Raw genomic sequence first — 21,877 nt, 5'->3', positions numbered from 1 at the left:
GCTGATTTAATTTCCAGCGGGAGCCACCCTGGTGGTAGGAAACATGATTTGCTAATTAATAAGAATGTCTCTTGGCATTTTCAAGAAAATGACAGCAGTCCCTGAGGTGTGTTAAAGGCTTATATGATTGAAGGTAAGGCTGTAAACAGGAGCAGTCTGCAAGTCCACAATCTATTCCGAAGCGGTCCCTGCCTTGTCACGGTGGGATAGTTTGCACATTTTTAGGAGCATTTGTGGGGACGTGTTCCCGTGACCCTTCACATTTGTCAACAGGCTCATGACCTCCACCCTCAAAAACTTTATTCATATTGTTTTGCCACATTGTAGAAAGTAGCGATATTATATTGTTTAAAAATAACTGCTAATAATAGCAGATGTTCGGCAAACAAAGGAGAGCTAACAGTTAGCACTATGAATTACTAGTTTGATATTCTGAGTATTTTCAAATGCATTTAATTTTCAATAAATATGACTTTCTTCCACTTTCTTCTTCTTTTATTCTTCTATTCTGATATGAATGTAATATTAATCAAGTTTGTGTTGAGTGTGTTAACAAGTTTTTCTTGAAAATGAGAGCGTGTGTTTCAATGAGAAAAACTCTGATCTGGTCCCAGTTCAAAGGAAGAAAAAAGAACATAGCAAAAATAATTCCATAATCAATAATATTCCATTTCTCTCATCATCAGTCTGAACTGTAATCTTTAGTTATTTTATAGTTTACAGCTTTTTTGAAAGTTGACAGTGAGCTTTACATTCAAGATCAACACTGGCAATTTAACTGCCAGAACATAAACACATCTATATTCTATGTAAAAAAAAATAAACAGTCCTCTTAAATTATATTTGCCTTCTCTCAACTTAAAATTAACCCCCAACTCCTGCAGTAAATCCTTCTTTTCGATAACTACAATAGCAGTTTCCTTGCGTTGCTGTATTGGGCCGACAAAAAGGATCTGAGTAACGGATCAAATGCTGAGCAAAGTAATCAATAATATTCTATCAAGTTAGTTCTTTTCTCCTCTGGAAAGTCTTTCTCAATATGTATTAGTATTAAAGGCTAAACTAACAAACTGCTCCTCATCATCATGTTGTTTTATTGAACACGCTTCATGCCAGTCGAGCCTCAAACCTTCTGTGACACTTAACAAGCTCCGCAAAGGAAAGGCTGGGTCTTTTAGCTCAAACCGCTCGTTTCCTCACCCAGGTCTGGGCAGGAAACTGTTAGAAGAGTTTTTCTGTGCGCGATTAAGATCACAGCGATTTCCTGAAAACTTGAAGCAATCTTTCTCCCTCGGATGTAAAACAGTAAATCAAACTAATAAAGGTGCAAGGTTCAAGTAAATCTGGAAACGAGGCAGTTATTAAAAATAATTTTAATGATGAGAACAGGATGATGACACTTATTTAGGTTTTACAGCCAGAGAACAGAAAGACTCACAAACTGCAGTGTGGCGTCTTAAGACCAACCGGTATCGTTTTGCAGGGGTCGTTTCTCACTGAGCACCAAAATCATCTCTTAAGAAACCCAGAATCTTTGTGTTGTTTTATCATGTTTCTTTGTCGCTTCTCTACGGGCACTCCAGGATCGGTCGCCTCGCAAGGTTTGTTTTTCCCTTTATTTCAAAAGAAAGAGGTAAGTCAGTTGAACAAAACAGAGATTGTGGATATGACCGTGTCGTTTACAGCGACTGGAATAGATCGGAACATGCTACGCTCACGTAGTGCCAAATACTACATGGTTGGACGAGAAGAGAAAAAAAAAAGGACCTGCACTTTGATGGTGTTTTTTTTTTTTTCCTTTGCATACAAAGCCTTGTCTGACCCATATGTAGCACAGTAGCTTTCAAAGTGTGGGATGGTGGTCGTCGGCAGGAAATGAGGATTGTGGGGACGTATTGAAAAAGATCAATTAAATTAGCAGAAGGTAAAATACTCTTATGTTCAATTTAAAGTTATTTAATAAGCTTAAGTGCAAAGCGACAAATGCAACAGTTTCACGATAACTTTTTTGTTATTCCCTGTTATCAACACTTTATTAATAGTTATTAACAAAACCATCATATAATATGAACATGAGAAAGTACTACTAGGAGTTGTTGGTGTAGTTTGAGCTTTGTGACTAGATTGTTCATCTCCCCACACTTTGAAAACCCGCTGCAGAGGGTTTCTCACTTCTTCTGAATGACTCGAATGGATTGCAGTGAAAACCACCAAGCACACTACGATGGAATCGATCACTGCAGTTACAGATGATTTGCAGGACTTTATGTTACAGCACAAAAAACATTGAAACACCACAGCTGCGTGACGGAGAAGAATCTGGACAAGAACGTCGTGAATGTGCACTTCATGTTAAGAAAGTGTAGCCTTGTATCGTACGTTAAAAGGTTATTTCTATTACTTAGTCACTCCACTCGGTTGATAATAAACTAAGTGATACAACAAAATACTGGTGAACTGTGAGACCTGTGAGGTGCTTTTCTCTGAACCGGCCAAACTCATTGTGTTTTGAACGTGTGATATCACATTTGATCTTTTTTTGTTGAACAACTATAGTTTTAACAACGGTGAGTAAAAACAACGAGGAAACAAAGCATTCACAAAACGAGAACGCTCAGTGAGAGGGACTATGCACATTGTGTAAAGGAAAAGTTACAACCAGAGCTCTCATGGCCATGAAATAATCCCGTGTACAGTAGATTAATAAGGTCAGGAGAGTGAATTTCCCACCAAACCATACAAATACAGTGCGCATTGTTTTTGCCCTTGTTATACGTTTTTATTGATTTGTGTGAGATGCAGACTTGAGAATACATAAATATCTGTCTTGACACCAGCAGTTCCCACTTCCCACTTGTGTAGCAGTCATGGATGCAGACTGAGCTGCTGCAGATACTGAGCTGCATGAGTAAGACTTGCAGGCAGGCGTGTGCATCTTTTTATACTCCTTGGCTGGGATTATAGTGTAAAAAATGATAAAGTGCAGCTATTTTTTGAGTAAATCAGGTGTTTAGCTTATAAAAGAACACAATACCTAGATTAATTTCTCAGTAAAATGTTACAGGTCACCGAGTTGAATCATTCGTAAAAACTGGACCCATAGTGTTTTACATTCATTCTGACAGAACGTCATTAACCTCATTTAACATGCGCTAACTGCTACAGTTTACATCTGTGCTGATCAGACCAGATATCGTCAGTAAAAATAAGGTTTGTTCACCATAATGCAAAATTTTTCCCACTGAGGAGGACTTTTCCTGTGAGCGTAATGGATAACTAAGGTTAAAACCATTTACACTCAAACACTGGCGCTTCACGCACAGTATCTTCCAGGATCATCCCACACATGCCGATACTGACGAGAGGCACTATCACACCAATACGACACTGGTGGTTCGCCGTGCAGAGAAGCAGAATGTTTCTCCTTGTTCTGATTGTGTTTGTTGGGATTGACTTCATTCATCTGCATCCAAAGGATTTTTGTTTTTCTTAAATGAGGTACCACATTTACAGAATCCATTGAAACAGACTATTTAATGTGTCTTTAAGTAGATTTAAGTCAACAGCTACACTTTTACAGATGGACTTAGTGGATGAATTTCACCAAAATGGAAGCAAACCAGATCATCTTCCTCTTTTCTGACAGGTTTCTTTTCTAAAATGAGCACATTCCTCACTTAACTTGGGTTTTTGAGGTGTTTTGAGGGGTAATGTTTCAGAGGGTGCACACGGTTCAGACTGGAGGAAAATGAAGATCGAGGCTTATTGTAACTCTTACTGTGTTTAAACATCAATTTGTACGTTTCGGCACACGTTTCTCAACAGTCTCAATGGTCCATCGGTCCACCACAGCTTCACCAGTTCTTGTTGAGTAAAAATGTTTTTTCCCATCAACAATGTCGTTTTAACCAAATCTTACATAATAAGGTTTCTCAGTAGATAATGACAACCGTACTCTGTGTGTTACATCTTTGTAATACTTGAGGTGTGTCATTACCTGTTGGATATTAATGAACACCAAACAACATATTCATCACGGTCCCCTTGTGAGGCACAATGATTGATACAGACTCCTGCAACGGTTCCTCCTAAATGCTGCTCGTTACAAACGCAAATGCACATATTACAGTCTGTGCCGCCATCCGCTACGCCAACCATCTGCAGACGCCTCCTTCCTTAGTAGCCTGACGTTCAGACCGCGTCGTCTCATACCGTCACTTCTGTCTTGCTGTTGGTGACAAAGTACGGCTGTGGAGGCATGTAGCGAGCGCCGTGCAGCTCCTGCTCAATGATGCAGAGTTTCTTTGGGCCGTAACTGTGCCGGAGTCCCAGCGTCTCCTTGCTCTCCCAGGACCTGAGCACGGCCGGGCTGGCAGCAGCACTCTGGCTGTAGCACAGAGACTGTGAGCTGTGGCTCCTGGAGCTTTTGTGCTTGTGTCCATTCTGCTTTGTGGACAGCTGTCTCGGGGGGCTGTAGGGATTACTCAGCTCCGGCTCCATGTCCATGCCGTCCATGGGAAGACCTCCCTTGGTTGTCATCTCCATAACTTGCCGCCGGCTGCTGTGGAAGCTGTCATTAGCTTTCTCAGCTAACAGACGCACAAAGAAAGAAGGATTGATTGAGTATTTCCTTGTATCTCTGCTTCTGCAGAGCAACGACAAACTTCATTCTAAAAACTGCACACACAGAAGTGACGAGAGTGAAGGAAAAGACAAGTTCACACTCCAGCCAATTTACCAAAACACAGATCTTACTTGTTTTCTTTCCCCAAAATTCTTTAATGTTTAATTGGATGTTGATTTGTTGACTTATTTACTGATTAAAACCATAGCGAAGTAACAGATACGTTCACACAGATTTTCAGACGTCCAAACAGATTTTCAGTCTCCCATTATGTTACTCTTAAATAATACAAGGAGAAGTTTTAGTAAATTCTGTTTACTTTCAGTCATTATCTAACACCGATGTGCATCCAAATTCACATCCATGTTAATTAGCAGTTTCTATCTGCTGGTGCATTGTCATATTTCCTTGTTTGCTTCCACAGCTCCATGCGCCGATATGTGTGAAAACACTTGCAAGAAAGTATCTCAACCCACAAAATTGCACATTTATGTACCTCCTTCTGGAAAATGCCACACTGTGGTAGAAATAATGCTCCAAAACTAAACATAAAACTAATCCTGCAAACTTCAGTAGTAATCTTAATAATCATTCAGGAAAGAGTTTTACTGTTTACAGTTTGAATATGCATTAAGGTGCAAAAACATTGTTTCTGATTCGGTATTTAAGCCATTGTTATCTATAACAGCTCATCTAAATCATATATTATTAATGATTAGCCTGTAATATTGTACGCTATCTGAACATGAAACATGGTGCAATATGAAAGCTGGGCACGACATTGTTTGACACATGCAAAGATTAACCTGAATATCAATAAATACAATCAATGTCAGTTTTAAGGTTCATGCTGGCCCTCGGGAATGAGGCACATGCTGGTTGTTAGCTGATTATTTAAATATTGGTAAATGCTGATTATATTTAATCATCTGGTGAAGATACACTGACATCACACACAAATTTTTCCAAAATTGTTTTCACACTGGGCCTACCTGTCTAAAATTTAATCTGCGCCAATTAAAATATAGTAAACACACATGCAGTTGCTCTTTGGATTTGACATGTTTGCCGTTCGGTGCAGCGTCGGGCACGGTTCTGACATTTGCCAGAAGACCACTGCACAGTACGTACTGTCTTTTGGCATCCGTCTCGCTATAATCATCCTCTCTAATTTGCCCATAATAAGCACTGAAGTGAGATTCTAGGTGCCTAATCAGGTGCAGACTATTTGTGAAAACAGTATTTTTTTGGCACTTCAGCAGTAAAAGAGCCAGGCCGCCTGAGGCTCCTGTGTTCTCCTTTGTCACTTCCACCCGTGGGTTTCAGACTTCTCTCTCTCTTTTTTTTTTTTCAAATGAGATGTCTCTCAGATAACCTTTAATGTGGCCTCTTTATTAGAGGCAGTCAATACCTGAGCCGTGAATCACACCTGATACAGGAATAGAGACGTGAGATCGTAGTAGTTGTGATCGGCTCATCGTTGGCAGTATTGCAGCCGCAGTGTGTGTGGCGTCGCCGCATCCCATCACCACGCTCCCACCTATTTGTGTTGTGATTACTCCTGATTGTCTCCTGTCCCCGGGCTCATTTACTGAGGTTTTTGCTCCATTTCTATTTTCCCTAATGATCAGTTATTTTGACGGCACTTTGGTGGATCAGCAGCGGAGGGGCTCGGGCTGCCTGTGTGGATCACAGTGAGGGAGAGAGAGAGCTGTGATTGGATCTACTACACACCTGCTGATAGCTGTCATCTCTTCCGTTGGCCGACTCCATCAAACACAGCTAATTGATTCAGGTGGAATCTAAAAAAAGACTCAATTTTCACAGAGCTAATGGCATCAGTTTCACACCGACAAATACCTTCACTCCTCACTATGATACTGTTTTATTCTTGTATTCGTCGAGGGTTTTTCTCAGCTTATATCAGGGGGTTTAAGCAGATCATGGAAGGTTGTTGGTTTTTAATTCAGCTAACTTTATTTATTTCCTCCGTCATTTACTTTGTCTACATTGCAAGGACACGCTGAAGACCTTATTCTTAAGCATGGGACCGGTTAAACCGACAAACTGATAAACAAAAACTTGTAAGATAGACGATTCGTTTGTGACGCTGCACTGATTCAGCTCACATCTTCAAATGTTTACGTTAATATTTCAAGATTAAAATAAGAAAAGGTTTTTTTCTTCACGCACGCTATTTCCGTCTTAGCAGATTTTTCTCGTCCATGCGCCGGCCGCAGACGTTCCACAATTAGTACAACAGAAGAACAGCGAACTTGCTTCTATAAATAATCTTTCCGCGGTCCTCTTGCGTTTGGCGTTGATGGACTGTGGATTAACTCACAGGGATTTCTGTCAGCAAGAGATCTGACAGAGATTCAAAACAGCCACATTTCTATTTAAAGAGAAACTGCTGGTTTTGTAGATGGTGTCCTAAATGCTGCACTCTGTAAACATTATACTTGTTTGTCTGATCAAATCTCAGTCAGACGTCTTACATAATTGTGATTGTGAACTTGAAATAGATTGTTGGTAGTAAAGTGCAAAATGAACTGCGCCTGGAGCAATAGTTCAGGGATTATTGATTTGATATCATCGTGATGATGCACGCTATGTATTTGTTTTCAATTCATTCTATTATTTTTCTGCGCAAATCTATAAAGTCACCCACACCTTTACCCTCATCACTGATATAGACTCGAGTAATGTATTGCGCGACTTTATCAGATGAAATTATGAACGTCCGCTCATGGGAAATAAAGTCTTACCCACAGCCTTGAGTGAGGTGTACTTGTTGAGATCCTTCACAGGCTTCTGTTGCTCATACGGGCTGGTGATCGGTCCCACGGCCGGGTACGGCTGAGTTATCAGGGTTGGTGAGTGAGCCACGTTGTTCATGTGGTTGCTGTCTGAAGCACAGGAAACACAAGTTGTTCATGTTGTTCATGCATTCAAGGAGTATAAATGTAAAAGTTTCAACATAATGAAAATACATCTCCCCAGCAACAAGTCACAAATTCATCTTAATCATCTAAACATGGTACAGAACAGACACCAGGCATCCTTGTTTTCAGTGTTTTAAATTAAAGCGACTTGCTCTCCTCTAAGTGGCTGTTGCATCACGTCAATTTCCCAAAATACGGCTTGACAGAATGAAGGTGAATATCCAATGAGCGCATCTTTAACTCGGTCGTGTCACTTTCCCTTAAGTAGACTTTTCTGGGGACCCAGCTGGAGAGCCACCGCGGCTCTTTGTAAAACCGAACTAATCCTACAGTAGACATCTGGTAAATTAAGGGGTGCACAGCAAATGGACTGGCCCCCTGCCTACTGGCATGACATAGCAAACAGATGTTCGGAGTGTCTTCTTGTTCGGATCGGAGGAGATTGGTAGAACGTGCCGACTCTCAGCAGGCTGCTGCTTGTACGTGCCATGGATGTATATATGTCCTGTACATCGAGTAGAGATAGCAACATGCTAATGGATCGGCTCCAGTACTTGCAAATGCATCGAGATGATGCAGGCCGTTTCATTTCATTTCAAAGGTGGTCTGAGTTTGAGGAGGTTTTACTGCCAATGTGGAAAGAAAAGGTTATTTTGTAAAGTTTAAATATGATGAGTGCGTTAGTCCTTGGACTAGAATGTGTCTGATAAAAACACATCATTAATACAGAAAATAGGTTAATTAGGCTCTTATTCCCCACTGGTCAGCAAGAAACTTTATTACTGTGCTAATTAATTTGGAAAGTCTCAAATTATCAATGCTGTCTCATGAAACGATGCAAAGGACAGCTTCAACAAATCGTCCACTTCATCACACCCCGACAAGGGAACGGTGTAATGAGTGGGATCAGATCTGAAGGTTGTTTTTAACCAGACAGAAACAAATGATGTCTCAGTGTTTGTTGGATGATTGGGACAATCTTTAAGCTCTATTGAAAACCATGACCTTAAAAAACAAGCCAGAGTAGCCTTGTTAACATGCACAGATAACGTATCAAACTCAGTTATATAAGAGCCAAACAGTGGAAATAGTCTGATGTCCCGACATCAGGTTTATCTGTGTTAACTCGTCAGGTTCTTTTTCCGAGCTTATTGACCTGCTTCAGTTTCATACTGTAAGTGGGCCATGGACACGGACCCTCATTCAGCGTGAAACTGACAAGCTCCTCTGCTGATGCAGTGTACATTGGATTTACTTCCGTTTTAGTTGACCTAACCAGAATAATAACGCTGCTTTTCCATAAGTCTGTTGTGCACATGAATGTAAGAAACAGGCATGAGCTATTTTGCAGGCATTTTTAAAGTGTGGGAAGATGAGATTGAGAAACATAGTGTTCCCCGAACCAGTTCCCCCTCAAGGGTTCATGCTTTTTCTCACACAAGCAGTCAGTCCTGGCTGGCGGACTTCTTAATGTTTTTTCACATTCTTACGAAATAAAGAGCATAACTGTTCTCTTACTGGTTAGTTGTATTGACTTTGAAACATCTGGTAAGTCTTTAAATGGTCTGAATATGTTGTAACTGTTACACTGAAGCTTCTTTTAAAATTTGAATTTGCCTCCATTACAGTTACTCAATTCAATTTAACTCTGTGTTTAATTAAGATGTCAGAAAAGGCATCCCCCTGACCCCGCCTTTTTTTCCATGATGGCAACCCCCAAGGGGCAAGCCCCGCCCACACACTGAAAGCCACACGTCCAAGATCAAATGTGGCCCCATGTATTTTCCTAACAGGTAAATCATTTCCATTAGGAATTATCTTCGTTGTCATTAGCGATGCCGCTCAGGAGCAAGTTTGTAATCTACACCACCTCTGTGGTCTCGCCTCACTTAACTGATCCTCCAGTCAAGGTCACAGTCACAGTTTCAGCTTCAAGATAGAAACCACCAAAAGGAAGTAATTTCACCCTATGCTGAATGCTTTGGTTGCCACGTTTAAAACCTAAATAGAGAAAACATGGTCAGTTCCATGTATATTTTAAAAGAAAGAGGATTTTAACTTCAGTGCTGGTATGGAGTCGTTCATCTTCGTGCTTTAAGGTTTGTCTGACTCTGCTGACGGAGTGTCGTTGGGTGTCTGCACTGTTGTCAAAGTCACAGCTTTTGTGTCGGCTTCAGGAGGAAAACTGGGGCGCTTCTGGAGACTCGTAAGGTTAAAGACGCCACGGTTGTTGCTGGAAATAAGCAAGTTAACACTCCAGACGCAGACACCTCCCAGGAACTCATAAAAGATTTAAGAGGATGATATTTTGGGATCTGCCCCCGAAACAAATGATACAGGGAGAAGGGTCCTTTTATGTACAGACAGTCTGCTTTCGATAAAGTCAATATGGTGTCATTTCCTGTCAGAATTCAGAAAATGTGAACCTCAAACTATAGACTTTAATTCTATATATACACATGACCAATACAAAGCTGAGCCAAGTTATTCTTCATACTATTTATAATTACTGGATCTAATCTGTTATATAAATCAGATATAATGTAGTGTGTTTCAATTAGGATATAAAGTACGCATCTTTGGGTTTCCTTCTGTAGTAATGTTAGTTATTGTGATCATCAACAGAAGAAAAACTAAGATCAAGTTCACAAAGTCCAATCTGTTCTCTTTATCAGCTGCTCTTTTCCCTGTGAATCAAGTGCCACTTCTCACAATCAATACTTTACAATGTCAAAGCACGTCTTTATTCAGTCAAGTGTATTTGCTGTGTGAAGAGGTTTTCATCAAACTAGCAGCCTTATTAGTATTTTTGCAGCACGGATAATAGTTAAAAATACATATTAGGGTTAAAAAGGAAGTATCATTTAAAAATAACACAGATGGAGAGGCTGGAAATAAGTCGTCCAACTCATCACTTTAAACGGCTCACAGTTGTCCCAAAACAAAAAAGAAATGATGGATAAACGTTAATGAAGCGTCATCTGTATCATAAAATCATAACAGGACTGTGAAAGATGCACCTCGGATGCCAACATGTTGTGCAATCAGGGAGATTTCTTTCTAAGACCAAACAGTGGGGACATTGAAGTTTATAGAATGTTTAAAGCACTTCAAACCTTGGTCCAGCTGCACGCGACTATAAAGCAAATTCAAGCCAACCATCTGTAGCGAAGCTATTCTCCGCAGTGATGCCACACACCAACCTTCTGCCACCATCCAAATATCTTCTGAGCTCCTCATGACGTGGGTTTGTAATTATCTGCTTGAAGATTTGAGGTGCTCGGCGTGCAGGATGTGGCAGGTGGAACCGGAGCCGCGGACCGACTCCACGTTTTGGGAGCTGCTGTCAGAAGTAATGCAGCTGAAATTCATTTCTAACTGGAAGTGAGGAAATGGACTGTCACGCACCAGTGGAGTGTTGGCACTGAGCGGAGACTTTGTTCTCTCTGGCTGGCTGCCTGGAGTAAAAAGAGGCCACACTCCACAGTTGCCCCGTGTACGCAGATGTCCACCAGGACACGGAGGAGACAGTACTGGTAGCCAAAGAAACCCAGCTCGCAAAAACTGTAACGCTTGAAGAGAATGAGAGCTCATAGCCCAGTCTCACAGATCTTTGGAATCTTTGACAGGCAATAGATCCCTTATATACAGTGACTATTATAGCCGGGACACGCCGCAGGAAAGCACTGCTGTACGTGTGGCAAGAATATCCCCTCACCTCTCGTAACCTTTCAAGGACCGCTGTCAAAAGAAACAGCAATCATCGCCATGGTGTGGCCAACTCAATTACACAGAATCCCTCTCATCGTCTCGGTAAGCCCCCACGGATCGACATGCTCAAGGTCACCAAGTGAAAGGGAAGCCGCGTCGTCTTCAGCACAGTTCGTCCCACATTCATTTCCCAATAACGATCTCAAATACAAAATTGGGATCAGAACACATTTAGAATTGCTGCTCTCTTTATGGTTTCTGCTCCTTCTTTTCTAGAATATTCAACTTTATTTTAACGAGGACTTGTCTCGCTTGTTATTTTGTCGACCTGACTCCATCCACTGAATGCGTGTTTGCATTGCACGCATGTGGACCAGTTTTCTTACACTATTTACAAGAACGGATGTGTGATATGTCGCAGTATTAAATCTTTCTCATAGGTCAACCACAAAAAGTGAGCGAGGTTGTTGGCTGTAAAAAAAAAAAACTGGTTATGAGAAAACGGGTTTCCAATAACCAGCAAACAGGTAGGACTAACGTGCACATGGCTGATATGGAATATAGTTTTCATTTTAGCACAAAAACTTCCGGCTGTTACTGGTTGCATACTGGATTTGAACAGCCCTGACATCGAGCTGTAATAATGATTCCTCACCTGGGTTCGTTTTTGGGGATTACGAAGGGCAGGTCAGCCAAAGCCAAAAAAATCTGCAGGGTACGTTTCAGTCTCCAGGTTCAGTTATGGAAGTACGACACGGCTGAGTGACAGAAGGCGCAGTGGCCTTGTGGCAGCCACATTTAGCAACAAGTTAAATGGCACATGCAGAAAGCTGTCAGTGCTGTTGTCCTATCATTAAGTGAGACTGATTACGTAACGTTCCCGCTACCAGATAGCGCACGTTCCCAACATGAGCGCGTCGATGTTGAGGATCGACCATCATGAAATTCCTGTCTGGGGATAATCTGCACAGCTTAAAATTATTTAAACATTTGTGAAGAGACTTGTTAACACATATCTATATTTCTTTGATTTGTTTTTTGAATTTCCTCTAAAAGTACCGTCAATTATCGACGAAAATGTCACGTTTTCATAATGAGGAAATATTTAAAAAAGAATGAGTAAAATCACCTGCTGTTCTCCCGAGGGTCCGTGAAAACAGGCCACAACATTTACTGAGTTTAATTTTCTTCAAATAAATCATCTTGAGAAGCTTTTTTCATTTAAAGTGAAGCATCTTGACACTTCCTGTCAACTATTTATTCACTTTAGTTTTTACTACGGCACATATAATTGAAGCATAAAGTGGATCAGATCACTGTTACGTTTTGTCATTAACTTCTGACCTTCAGCTGAACAGGATGTGAATCATACTGACATTGGACCTCAATAGTATTGAGCCTCACCAGGCTTTTATGAAGAAAGGAAACTCCAAAGCTTTTCCTTTGCATGCAATGCCATTTGCCATAATCATCCAACATGCAGTGAGACGGGGGGGAAGAAACAAGAAGAGACCTTTACTGACTGAAGCGATCAAGGCATTAATAAGAACTCTTCATTTTCTGTACGTGGGGGTGCGTGTCGGCGTTGGTGCTGATGAATGAGAGCGTGAGGAAGAACTATATTGTGTGAGGCTGTGGCACACAATAAGGACTGGCTAAGAAAGAGCTGTTGGTTGTCAGTGGTAATTAGTGTCTATGTTAAGTGATCGCTGTGGGTGTGACTAATTGCCTCAGCAGCCTTCAGGATTTGGGACGGATGATTTTATTCCTTCTTCTTCTTCTTCGTCTTTCTCTGTTACTTCCGGTTTCACTGATAAATCAGAGCAGGAAATTGACTCTACATGCCTCCGAGTATTACATTTATTACTAATAACTATAAAATAACTATTCCGAGTGAAACTTTAGTTCTAAACTAAAAGTGTAACAGGTGCAACAGTTGTTGGGCTTTACACAAGGGTGTATCTGTGATTTCATACTAAAAACCTTCCTTTAGATCTAATCTCTACAGATTGAACTGACTCACCAGTGGCAGTATATTTTATTGTGAAAGGTCGAGCATTCAAACAAGACGATGCACAAGAGTTGACAGAACCACTTGGTTTATTTTTGTTTGGTGTGCTTATGGAAACAGATTTAAAGGTCCTCTTTAGACCAAATGGATGCATGAATCCCACCCAATCTGCACTGCAAGTCGCACCTTGATGTTCTACGTGAAAACCAGCAGATTGTCCTAAATATGGAGGCAGAAATAGTCGATACTTACGGAAACTGTTAACTCTGGTTTGTATGTTTTCGTAGTGTTGCCCGAATCCAATGTCGTCCGTATGTTCAGAGGCAGGGTGGCGGATCACTTGTGCGAGAGCTCTGGAAACATGAAGAACAGTCGCAGAGGACGTTGTGGGATGTTTTGTCAACGGCGGAAACTTAAAGCATTCATGTGATCCCACCCCCCCCCCCCCCCCCCCCCCCCCCGAAAAACAAGTCGCACAACCACCGTTTTTCTTTGTGTCTCAGTTTAAAGCCTCCACCCTGTTCTGTTAATAACTTCATATTATCAGCATCTTCTCAGATCTGTTTAACAGCTTTGTAAACACCCTCTCCAGACACATGCTCCCATCTTTCAGTATCGACGAAGGAAGAGCCGAGTGTGACTTCATGGAAGCAGTAATCTAACATTCACACCCACTTTATAGCACGGTGGCTCAGCTGTGCGTATGTGAGGAAACCAGCCAGGATTTCAAACCATAATGAAGCGTATCCGGCTGGTTTTTGAGTTTACGTTGTGGTGTGGCTGTTTGGGGAAAAAAAATTACATTTTTAATCTATGGCAGTCCAAAAGCACTTTGTTAGGAATAATTCAGATCAAATGGGCTTTACTACATTAGCCGTGACATTGATGTGAACCTTAATTACATTTTTAAAGCAAAAATGGCAGCTTTAACCAAAAATGTTAACTTGTACTTAAACAAAATCTGTTTTTCTTTCATTACAGCATTAAAAATCTCCTGCGCAAACATGTATTATATGTTGTAATACATCAGTCGCTTCATTTGCATTATGCCTGCAGTAAATCAAGGGCCTGCTTTCTTGATGTTAGTGGTGGAAATCAAAAGCTTCCTGGGATTGTAATTACATTTTTGTCACAAGGGCCTTCTCAGATTCAAGTAATGTTGACTTAAGCAACGAAGAACTCTCATCTAAATGTCTAAGCAGCATCTGCTTCATGTGGTTCGGGCTTTAATATTTTGATTTGACTGTTTTTCATTAAATTGATTACAAATGTTTGATCAGAAATGTTTCTCAGAGTGAAATCATTCTCCTGAGTGGGCAGCAAAACAGTAGTGAGCCTAATTGTGTCCACACATGAAGCATGTTTTAGAAAAATGAAGCCTGTGTGTGTTACTCACTTACATGCTGTCATTTTGGGCACAATTTCAAAGGCACATTCTACATTTTCCTTACAGAAATACAAAGGTGAGGTGCAGGAAATTGTAATGATCATGTGTTTGAGTTCATTGGCAATGCATGCAGTTGATCTCAGGCAAAATGTTCGTTTGTAGATTTTTTTTAATGAGGTTTATTATAGCTGAAAATTTCTATTGAACCACCCATGAACATGGAAAGCACCGATGATGGGCAGGTTTGCAACTCAGAATGATCTGAGTGACAAATTGGTGAAATTGATGTGTGAAATTTATTTTTTTTAAATTAGTTCTATGTTAAGCTGTACCTCATTTTTAAATGTTTTCTATCTTTTATGTATGGATCAACTTGTTGCTGTTATTTAGTTATACAAGGTTTGCGCAACACAAAATGATCAACTTTTAATCTTTTTGTACATTTAAACCAGCACGATTGGCCAAGAGAAGTGTCACCTATAAACTAACAACCGAAGGAAGAAAACAGATGACCTACCGGGACATATTTTCTCTGTTTGGACGGTGCGTCTTTTCCAAACCCAGCTTCGTGAAAATCCCAATCAGAGCCATGATGGCCACGACCCCGCAGATGACATAGACAATGAGGTTGGTCTTATCCTTGGCGGATTCCAGCGCCACGTCCACTTTGGGAGGGGGTCTACCTGTCATCATCCACGGCGGGGTGTCGTAGTTCTTACAGGTGGTCTGGTCCAGCCGGGAGCTCCTGAAGGCGCAGCAGAACCTGAAGCCACAGGTGCCGCAGCAGTACAGGTAGTTCCCCGTTCTGCACACGAACGGCGGGTCCCACTGGCCCATCACGTCGTAGTAGCCGCGACACTTGTCCTCGACGTGCGGACTCTCCGTCACTCCGCCGTCCGCGTCCTTGGACTCGTTGAACCCGGTCACCAGCATGAAGCCGTCGTCGACGCTCTGACCCGGCTCGCCCTCCGCGTCGCACACCATTACTTTCACCAGAAAGTAACCGAGCAGCAGCTCAGTGCCCCGCATGGTTACTCACTTTTTACTCCCTTGTTGACACAAGCTCTCATCAGCCCGACTGAACCTTCTGCAGAGTGGGAGAGAGAGCCATGCGTAAAGGTGGGGAGGCTGATTCCAACCTCCATGCGTAAAGCCACGGCTGCCACAATTCACTTCTCAGTCCTTGGACTAAAAGCAATAGTAAAAATGAAAAAAAAAAAAAAAGTGTGAAGGGAGGTCAGATAGCCAAAGTAAAGTCTACAGTAGTAAATAGTTGAAGAGCATCAGTGCGCCCTGGCTGCTGACTGCAGGGTGACAGACAAGACACCTCTGAGGCTGCAGCGCTCCACACACACACACACGCCGAGAGGCAGAAAGAAAGAGACCAAGCAAAGGACCTGATGAGTGAGTGAATTTAGGGGGAGAGAGGGAGAGAGGGAGAGAGCCAATGAGAGCAGAGCCGTGCGCAACGGTTCTAATTACAACCCCGCACAGCCCATTATTATTGTGTTGTCGCGTGAAAAAAAAGACTGTAAAGATAAAAAAATCTGTGGCCAAAATCACACCAACAGCATTAAGAGCACAAAACCGATCTGCAGAGTTTTTGCCAGATTGACTGATTGGATTTTATTATGGTATAAAACAATAGAAACACAAATTCCAAGTTAATGATGACTTGTTTACCCACTGTTTTAGATAAGTTTTAAATAAGACTGAATCACTCTGACAAACTCTGTACACGATGACTCTGTGACGTTGGTTGTTTTACACTTGCAAAAATTACATAAGGACGTTTATAAAATATTAGCAAGCAGATTTTTTGGGTTTGTTTGAGTAATAAATGTTAGTATTTTGTGATTTAAAATGATCCATTCATCCATTCTTTGTGCCATTCATCAATGTAATCACAAATTGTTGGACAAATAGAGGGAAATCTTGTCTTTAAATAAATAACAATGTCCTCATACAGACTTTGTCTTCACAGCAGAACAAAGTAGTTTTAGACCTCTTCTTCAAAGTGATCATCCCCCAGAAGTATGTCCAGTGTTTAAGTTTAGCACTTTTAATTAGAGCTGTAACCCGCCTGGCTTCTGTTACTGTCACTTCTCCCACACAGTTGTAACACAAATTATATCCTAGAAAACTGCCATTCAGTTTCATCTGCTTCTCTAAACTATTGTTTTAGACTCCATCTGTCCAGCTCCTGCAAAGGGCTGAATCCAATATCCTGGAGATTTATTCACAAAACATTAATGGTCATATTATTTCACTACAGACAGCGAGACTTAATGATATGTTTGATTTCAATCTAATTTCTGGTTGGATTTTGTATGAAAGTGTTTTTAAAGCTATCATTCGGGGGGTGCCAGGGATCTTTAAGGGGCGCAGAAGCAGAAAGAAAAAGTCTGTCAATTAAATTTTTGAGAAGAAATAGTGATGATTATTATCAAATATTTGATCTAGCTCTGCAAAGTTACGCTCATCCTCCCCTACTTTGAAAACCCCAGCATCTATTCCCCAGCACATCACACAACTGCACATAGAGATTGCAGTGTAAAATAATGCTTACATATCTACACTTAGTTATATTTGTGTATGTCAACATTGCAGTCTTAATTATGGTTTGATTAAACTTTCACCCATCTCCTCCAATGTGCTGTAATCACACGCAGAGCACTTCATTTCAGGGTTCATTTCATGCACAGACTATACGCCAACTCCAGCTATTAATTACAGATCATTTACAAACAGGAACAGATGATGAAGGGGCCTTGACAAGTATGGATCTCCAGAAAAGCAACTTGGCAAATTATTTTTAGAAGAACCTTTTTATCTAAAATTATGATTAGCGGAAGGAGGCTCACCATCTGCCACTTGAGATAGCTCACTCTTTTTTCCTCGTCTTTTTGTTTGATGTTGAATCATCTTAGCTCTGGGAGGCTACTTTTATTTACAATTGCCTGTCAGGGGAGCTTGTGCTTGTCTCGTCTTTGTGCATCTTTAAAGTTCCCTATAAATAGTTTGCATTGCCCCGGAGGATAAAACTTAAGACTCCCTTCAAAGTGGAAAAACAGTACAGCTGTTGTAGGAAGGAGATGAAGTCCAGATGGAGACATTTTTATTGAAATGTTCAATTATTGAATCCTACAAATGAAATAGTCCGAATTATTTTTTTAATTCATGCAAGCTATAATTGCGAAAGCCCTTTTGTGGATTAGCTTGGTCCGCTTGTTTTTATCTGTGTTATTGCGTGTTCTTTTATTTATTATGGGAGTCTGAAGCACCGAAAGTGACCTTTTTGCTGACACATTATACCTGAGTAAATAATGGCTGAATCAAAAAAAAAAAAAAGAACATGGTGCTCCAATTAAAATGACCAGTCGTTTAATGAAACGGCTCCATCTGTTGAGGTTATGTTTTTGATGCAGAAAGAACCAAAAAAAAAAAAAAAACGAAAAGAAAGACACACGTTTCTACAGGGCTGCTCTACAGTCATCTAACATGGACTACGTCAAGCTCTGCAAGTCTGAGCTACAGGGCCGCCATGCGACGATCGCACGAGTCCAGCTGGTGCATCTTTGCCAGATAGTCGGTGGCGTGCGTGCCATACTTTAGGTGGGAGCAGGTGGGCAGGTGACAAGGCTGTAATTCCACCCAGACAGGCAGAGAGCCTCATTAAACACCCGAGACACAGCGGGGAATTTGAACACTATCTTGTTCTGTTACGATTGAGGGACGCGTCGGTCACATGAGGGAAAATACAAAGGGGACCGTGTGAGCGCTGAGCTGGAGGGCACTCCGCCCCGTGGGGTCACCGTTGTATTCGTGTTTCAGGGTAACTTTTAATCTGAAAAAGACTTGGAATTTTGCTCCACAAGTTCTAACTGGATTATTGGAATTAAGTTGAATTTTCTCAAACTTAATCAGAGAGAATCCCTGCCCTGTATCTGTTTGAGAAATGATCTTTCAACATAGATATTTTACCACGGGACAATCACATGTAACACCCAACAGGAGTAACTAATACTCTGAGTAGCTCATGAGAAGGGTATTATTTACCTTTACTTGAACAGTACTTTAGTTTGTAATTGAGCCTCTGCTTGGTAATCTGAAGTGTTAATTATAATTACAGTCTGAAATGGAGTGATATGTCAAAACCTTCACATGGGAAAAACATCAGCACTTACTGAATGCTGACTGTGTTAATGTTTCAGCAAGTGTGGAAAAAATGCTGGAGTGACTTTATGTTGCTTTAGCACACCGATACTTCACACTTTATGACTGAGATTTTGATCTCCGTGTGACTTGTTTGTGTTCATTAATTTATCTTAGTAGATTTTTGTCTCTTGTTCATGTTTCTTTGTTTTCATAGAGTCGCTCAGCGTCTTGCCTTGGATAACATTCATTAATGGACAAATTTTAACTTGAAAAGAAAGACAGTTAGAAAATTGTATCTTCCATATCACTCAATGTACATATGTCATAATATCTTTCTATAGGGGTTGGTATATTATTCCTAGCTCTGTATGATCTTTCTCCGGGTATTTTGGTTTTTCTACACTTTCCAAAGAAATGCATATTTAATTGATTTGGTGACTCATTTGACTTTGAGGTGTTTTCCCTGCAATATATTGTACAAGCAAGCTATCTTGGAAGTACTAGTACAAGTGCCAATGGAATGACCATCTCCAATATACATTTTTTTAATTTAAGCATAATTCAAAAAAACACCAAGACTTTTTATAAACCTTTATTTTTCCATGTTGATATTAAATGCAGAGCTTTTTTCAGTCTGAAATATCAGTGAGCATCATATTGAGACACGTTTTGGGATCACGATGAGACAGTGTCTCACAGTCGTCCATCATGTGATTCAGCATCGTGACTTCTGCTTGCAGCCGTTTCGCCTCCCTTCATGCTGGTGTTACTTGAGGCTCCACAATACAAAGTCAAATACACAAACCAGAGTACATGACTTCTGATTTGACTCAAGCTGCCTTGATACACGGTGAAGTACTAAAGAGAAACGGTGGAGGTGCTTTAGGACTCATTCTAGGTTTAACTTGTATTGTCTTGGTCCGCATTTATTATGGGAACGTTTGACTTTGATCAACCTTATAGAGCAGGGTCTCTTTGAACCTATCACATAATTATACCTAAGCAAACATTTTATCATGTTTTCATTTAATTCACTCACAAAAAGTCCTTTTCAAAAGAAAAAAAAAAGGGGTCCTTTTAAAAAAGTCACAAATAAAATGTTAAAAATGGCTTAAAGCCACAACTAATGGGCAAAAAAAAAAACCCCAAGTAAAACAACTTTAAAAAAAACTCTTAAATGACTCGGAGTTGTAAAAGAAAAAAGGGAAAAAACACTAAAAAAGAGCCAAAGTGGATAAAACAGCTAAAACGTCAGAATGCTGAAAAAGAAGGTTGAAACGTCTAGTATCTAGTCCAGAAATGTAATGAAATGAAATTCTCACCACCCTAAATTGTAATTGAAACTTCATAAATGCAACATAAGTCGCCGTTTACGTTCATATATCAAAGCTATATGAAACTTTAAGAGCTGTGTTATCCTCATCTTAAGGGTTAAATGTGTTTTGCGGCTCCAGTTAAATTTGACTTGGTGGAAAGAGAAAGAAACAGCTCCTGAGGTTATAAAAGTTGCAGACTCCTGTCATTGTATTGTCCCATGTAGTTTTTCTATGCACTTATGTGAAAACTGTCAGGTTCCCTTTCTGTTTTAGCACCTCTACCATCTGAGGGCAGAAAACACGACTAAATTATTTATGATTTTAAAACCTAATTTGATTCACTTGTGGATCATCTGGAATCATTTCAATTGGACCAACTGTGAGAGTTGATTGTTGACAAACATTAATTACAGCTCCAAATTAGTGGATTTGTATTCTGTACATTTGATTTGTGAGTTGTTCTTAGTGTAAACTCTGAGGTGCTCTGAAATAAAGTAAAGTTTTACCCTCCTCGTCTGACCGACACGTCCACAGGACTGCCTATCAAGAGTTAGTGGGTCAAAAAGCTGTCAGCTTTCACTTCGGGCGTTTGGATCCCAGGTGGCGGCTCTGGTGAATATCCAGTGTGCTTGTTTTCATTTCCTCTTTGTCCTACTTATGAGAAGTACGGGACAGGATGGTACTTAACCAGTCTGTTGAAAATGTGAAGGTCGCAGAAGAAGGGCGGTCGGTAGGACGTCACAGTTTCAGTCAGACATGCGTGCGGACGTTTGGTTGTCTCTTACTGACCCACATGAGGTTAAAGGCAAATTCTGAATCAAATATAAAGCGCCTACATGATTCATGCTGCTTCAATTTTATTTCCAAGGGGAACGGTTTATTTTTTTTCCCAGTATTTTGCTTGTGTGTGCATTAACTCGTCTTGGCTGTTCAGACCAGCCCTTCAAAAATGTCTAAATCTGTTTTAAATTTGTCGTTTTTAAAAAGATGCCGTCTTCCTCAGTGATGTCAAAGGTAAGAGCTTACTCTTTGAGGAAAAGAACACGATAGTCAAGGATTAAAAAGTAATCCTTGATTACTGCACAAGATATGCAGAGAAATTCAAGAAGTGGACATCATGCAGGAACAATAGCCTCTCAATGCAATCATTTGTTATCGAGAGTCATATTAAGACTCGCCGTGTTGACTTCAACTTTTCCTCGCAGCCTTTCAGCAGCAGTCGTTTTGGTCCCTTGGGATAATTAATTTCCCCCTGGTAAAAGCTGTCGAGGCATCTTTGTGTCAAAACTCAAATCCAGGCAGGATACAACAAATAAGAAAAAAATGAATGGTGCATTTGATAATATTCACTGCATATGAGTGGCGCCATTGGCAGCAACAGATCGGCCCTTGAGGTGGAGCGGCACACTTTTCCACAGCTATACATAGAGGGTCCACATTGGGAATAAATTTGGCAACACATGCAACATCTCAAACGCATCAGGCGGCGCCTTTTAAGTAATTTGTAGACAAAGTAGGCCAGTCAGTGGTGACTGTTCATCTGTGTTCAATCCCGGCTTCTCTCCGAGCCTGACATTTTTCCCTTTGTCTTCTTGTTCATTTTCCACACAATCAAGAGGCAGAGGAGTGCAGAGAAATGTTGTCATGGAAACAGAAAAAAAAAAATCAAAAAAATAGCCCGGATGACCATGAGTGAGAGTCCTGATAGCGGGCTGCAGTGCGCAA

General features: G+C 40.7%; 1 protein-coding gene across 1 annotated transcript; it reads right to left on the bottom strand.

Moving 5' to 3' along the window:
* Positions 1–2,761: 2,761 nt before the first annotated feature.
* On the bottom strand, positions 2,762–16,051 carry shisa9b (shisa family member 9b). Its single transcript, XM_080488314.1, has 4 exons — positions 15,196–16,051; positions 13,544–13,644; positions 7,393–7,533; positions 2,762–4,589 (listed from the first exon to the last, which is right to left on the bottom strand). The coding sequence occupies exons 1-4, from the start codon at positions 15,705–15,707 to the stop codon at positions 4,207–4,209; spliced, it is 1,137 nt and encodes a 378-aa protein (XP_080344440.1). The 5' UTR covers positions 15,708–16,051; the 3' UTR covers positions 2,762–4,206.
* Positions 16,052–21,877: the final 5,826 nt, after the last annotated feature.

This window comes from Lipophrys pholis (genome assembly GCF_963383615.2).
Source record: "Lipophrys pholis genome assembly, chromosome: 19".
Classification (NCBI taxonomy): domain Eukaryota; kingdom Metazoa; phylum Chordata; class Actinopteri; order Blenniiformes; family Blenniidae; genus Lipophrys; species Lipophrys pholis.
The sequence above is the reverse complement of the archived record's forward strand: the minus strand, read 5'-3'. Positions and strand labels throughout refer to the sequence as shown.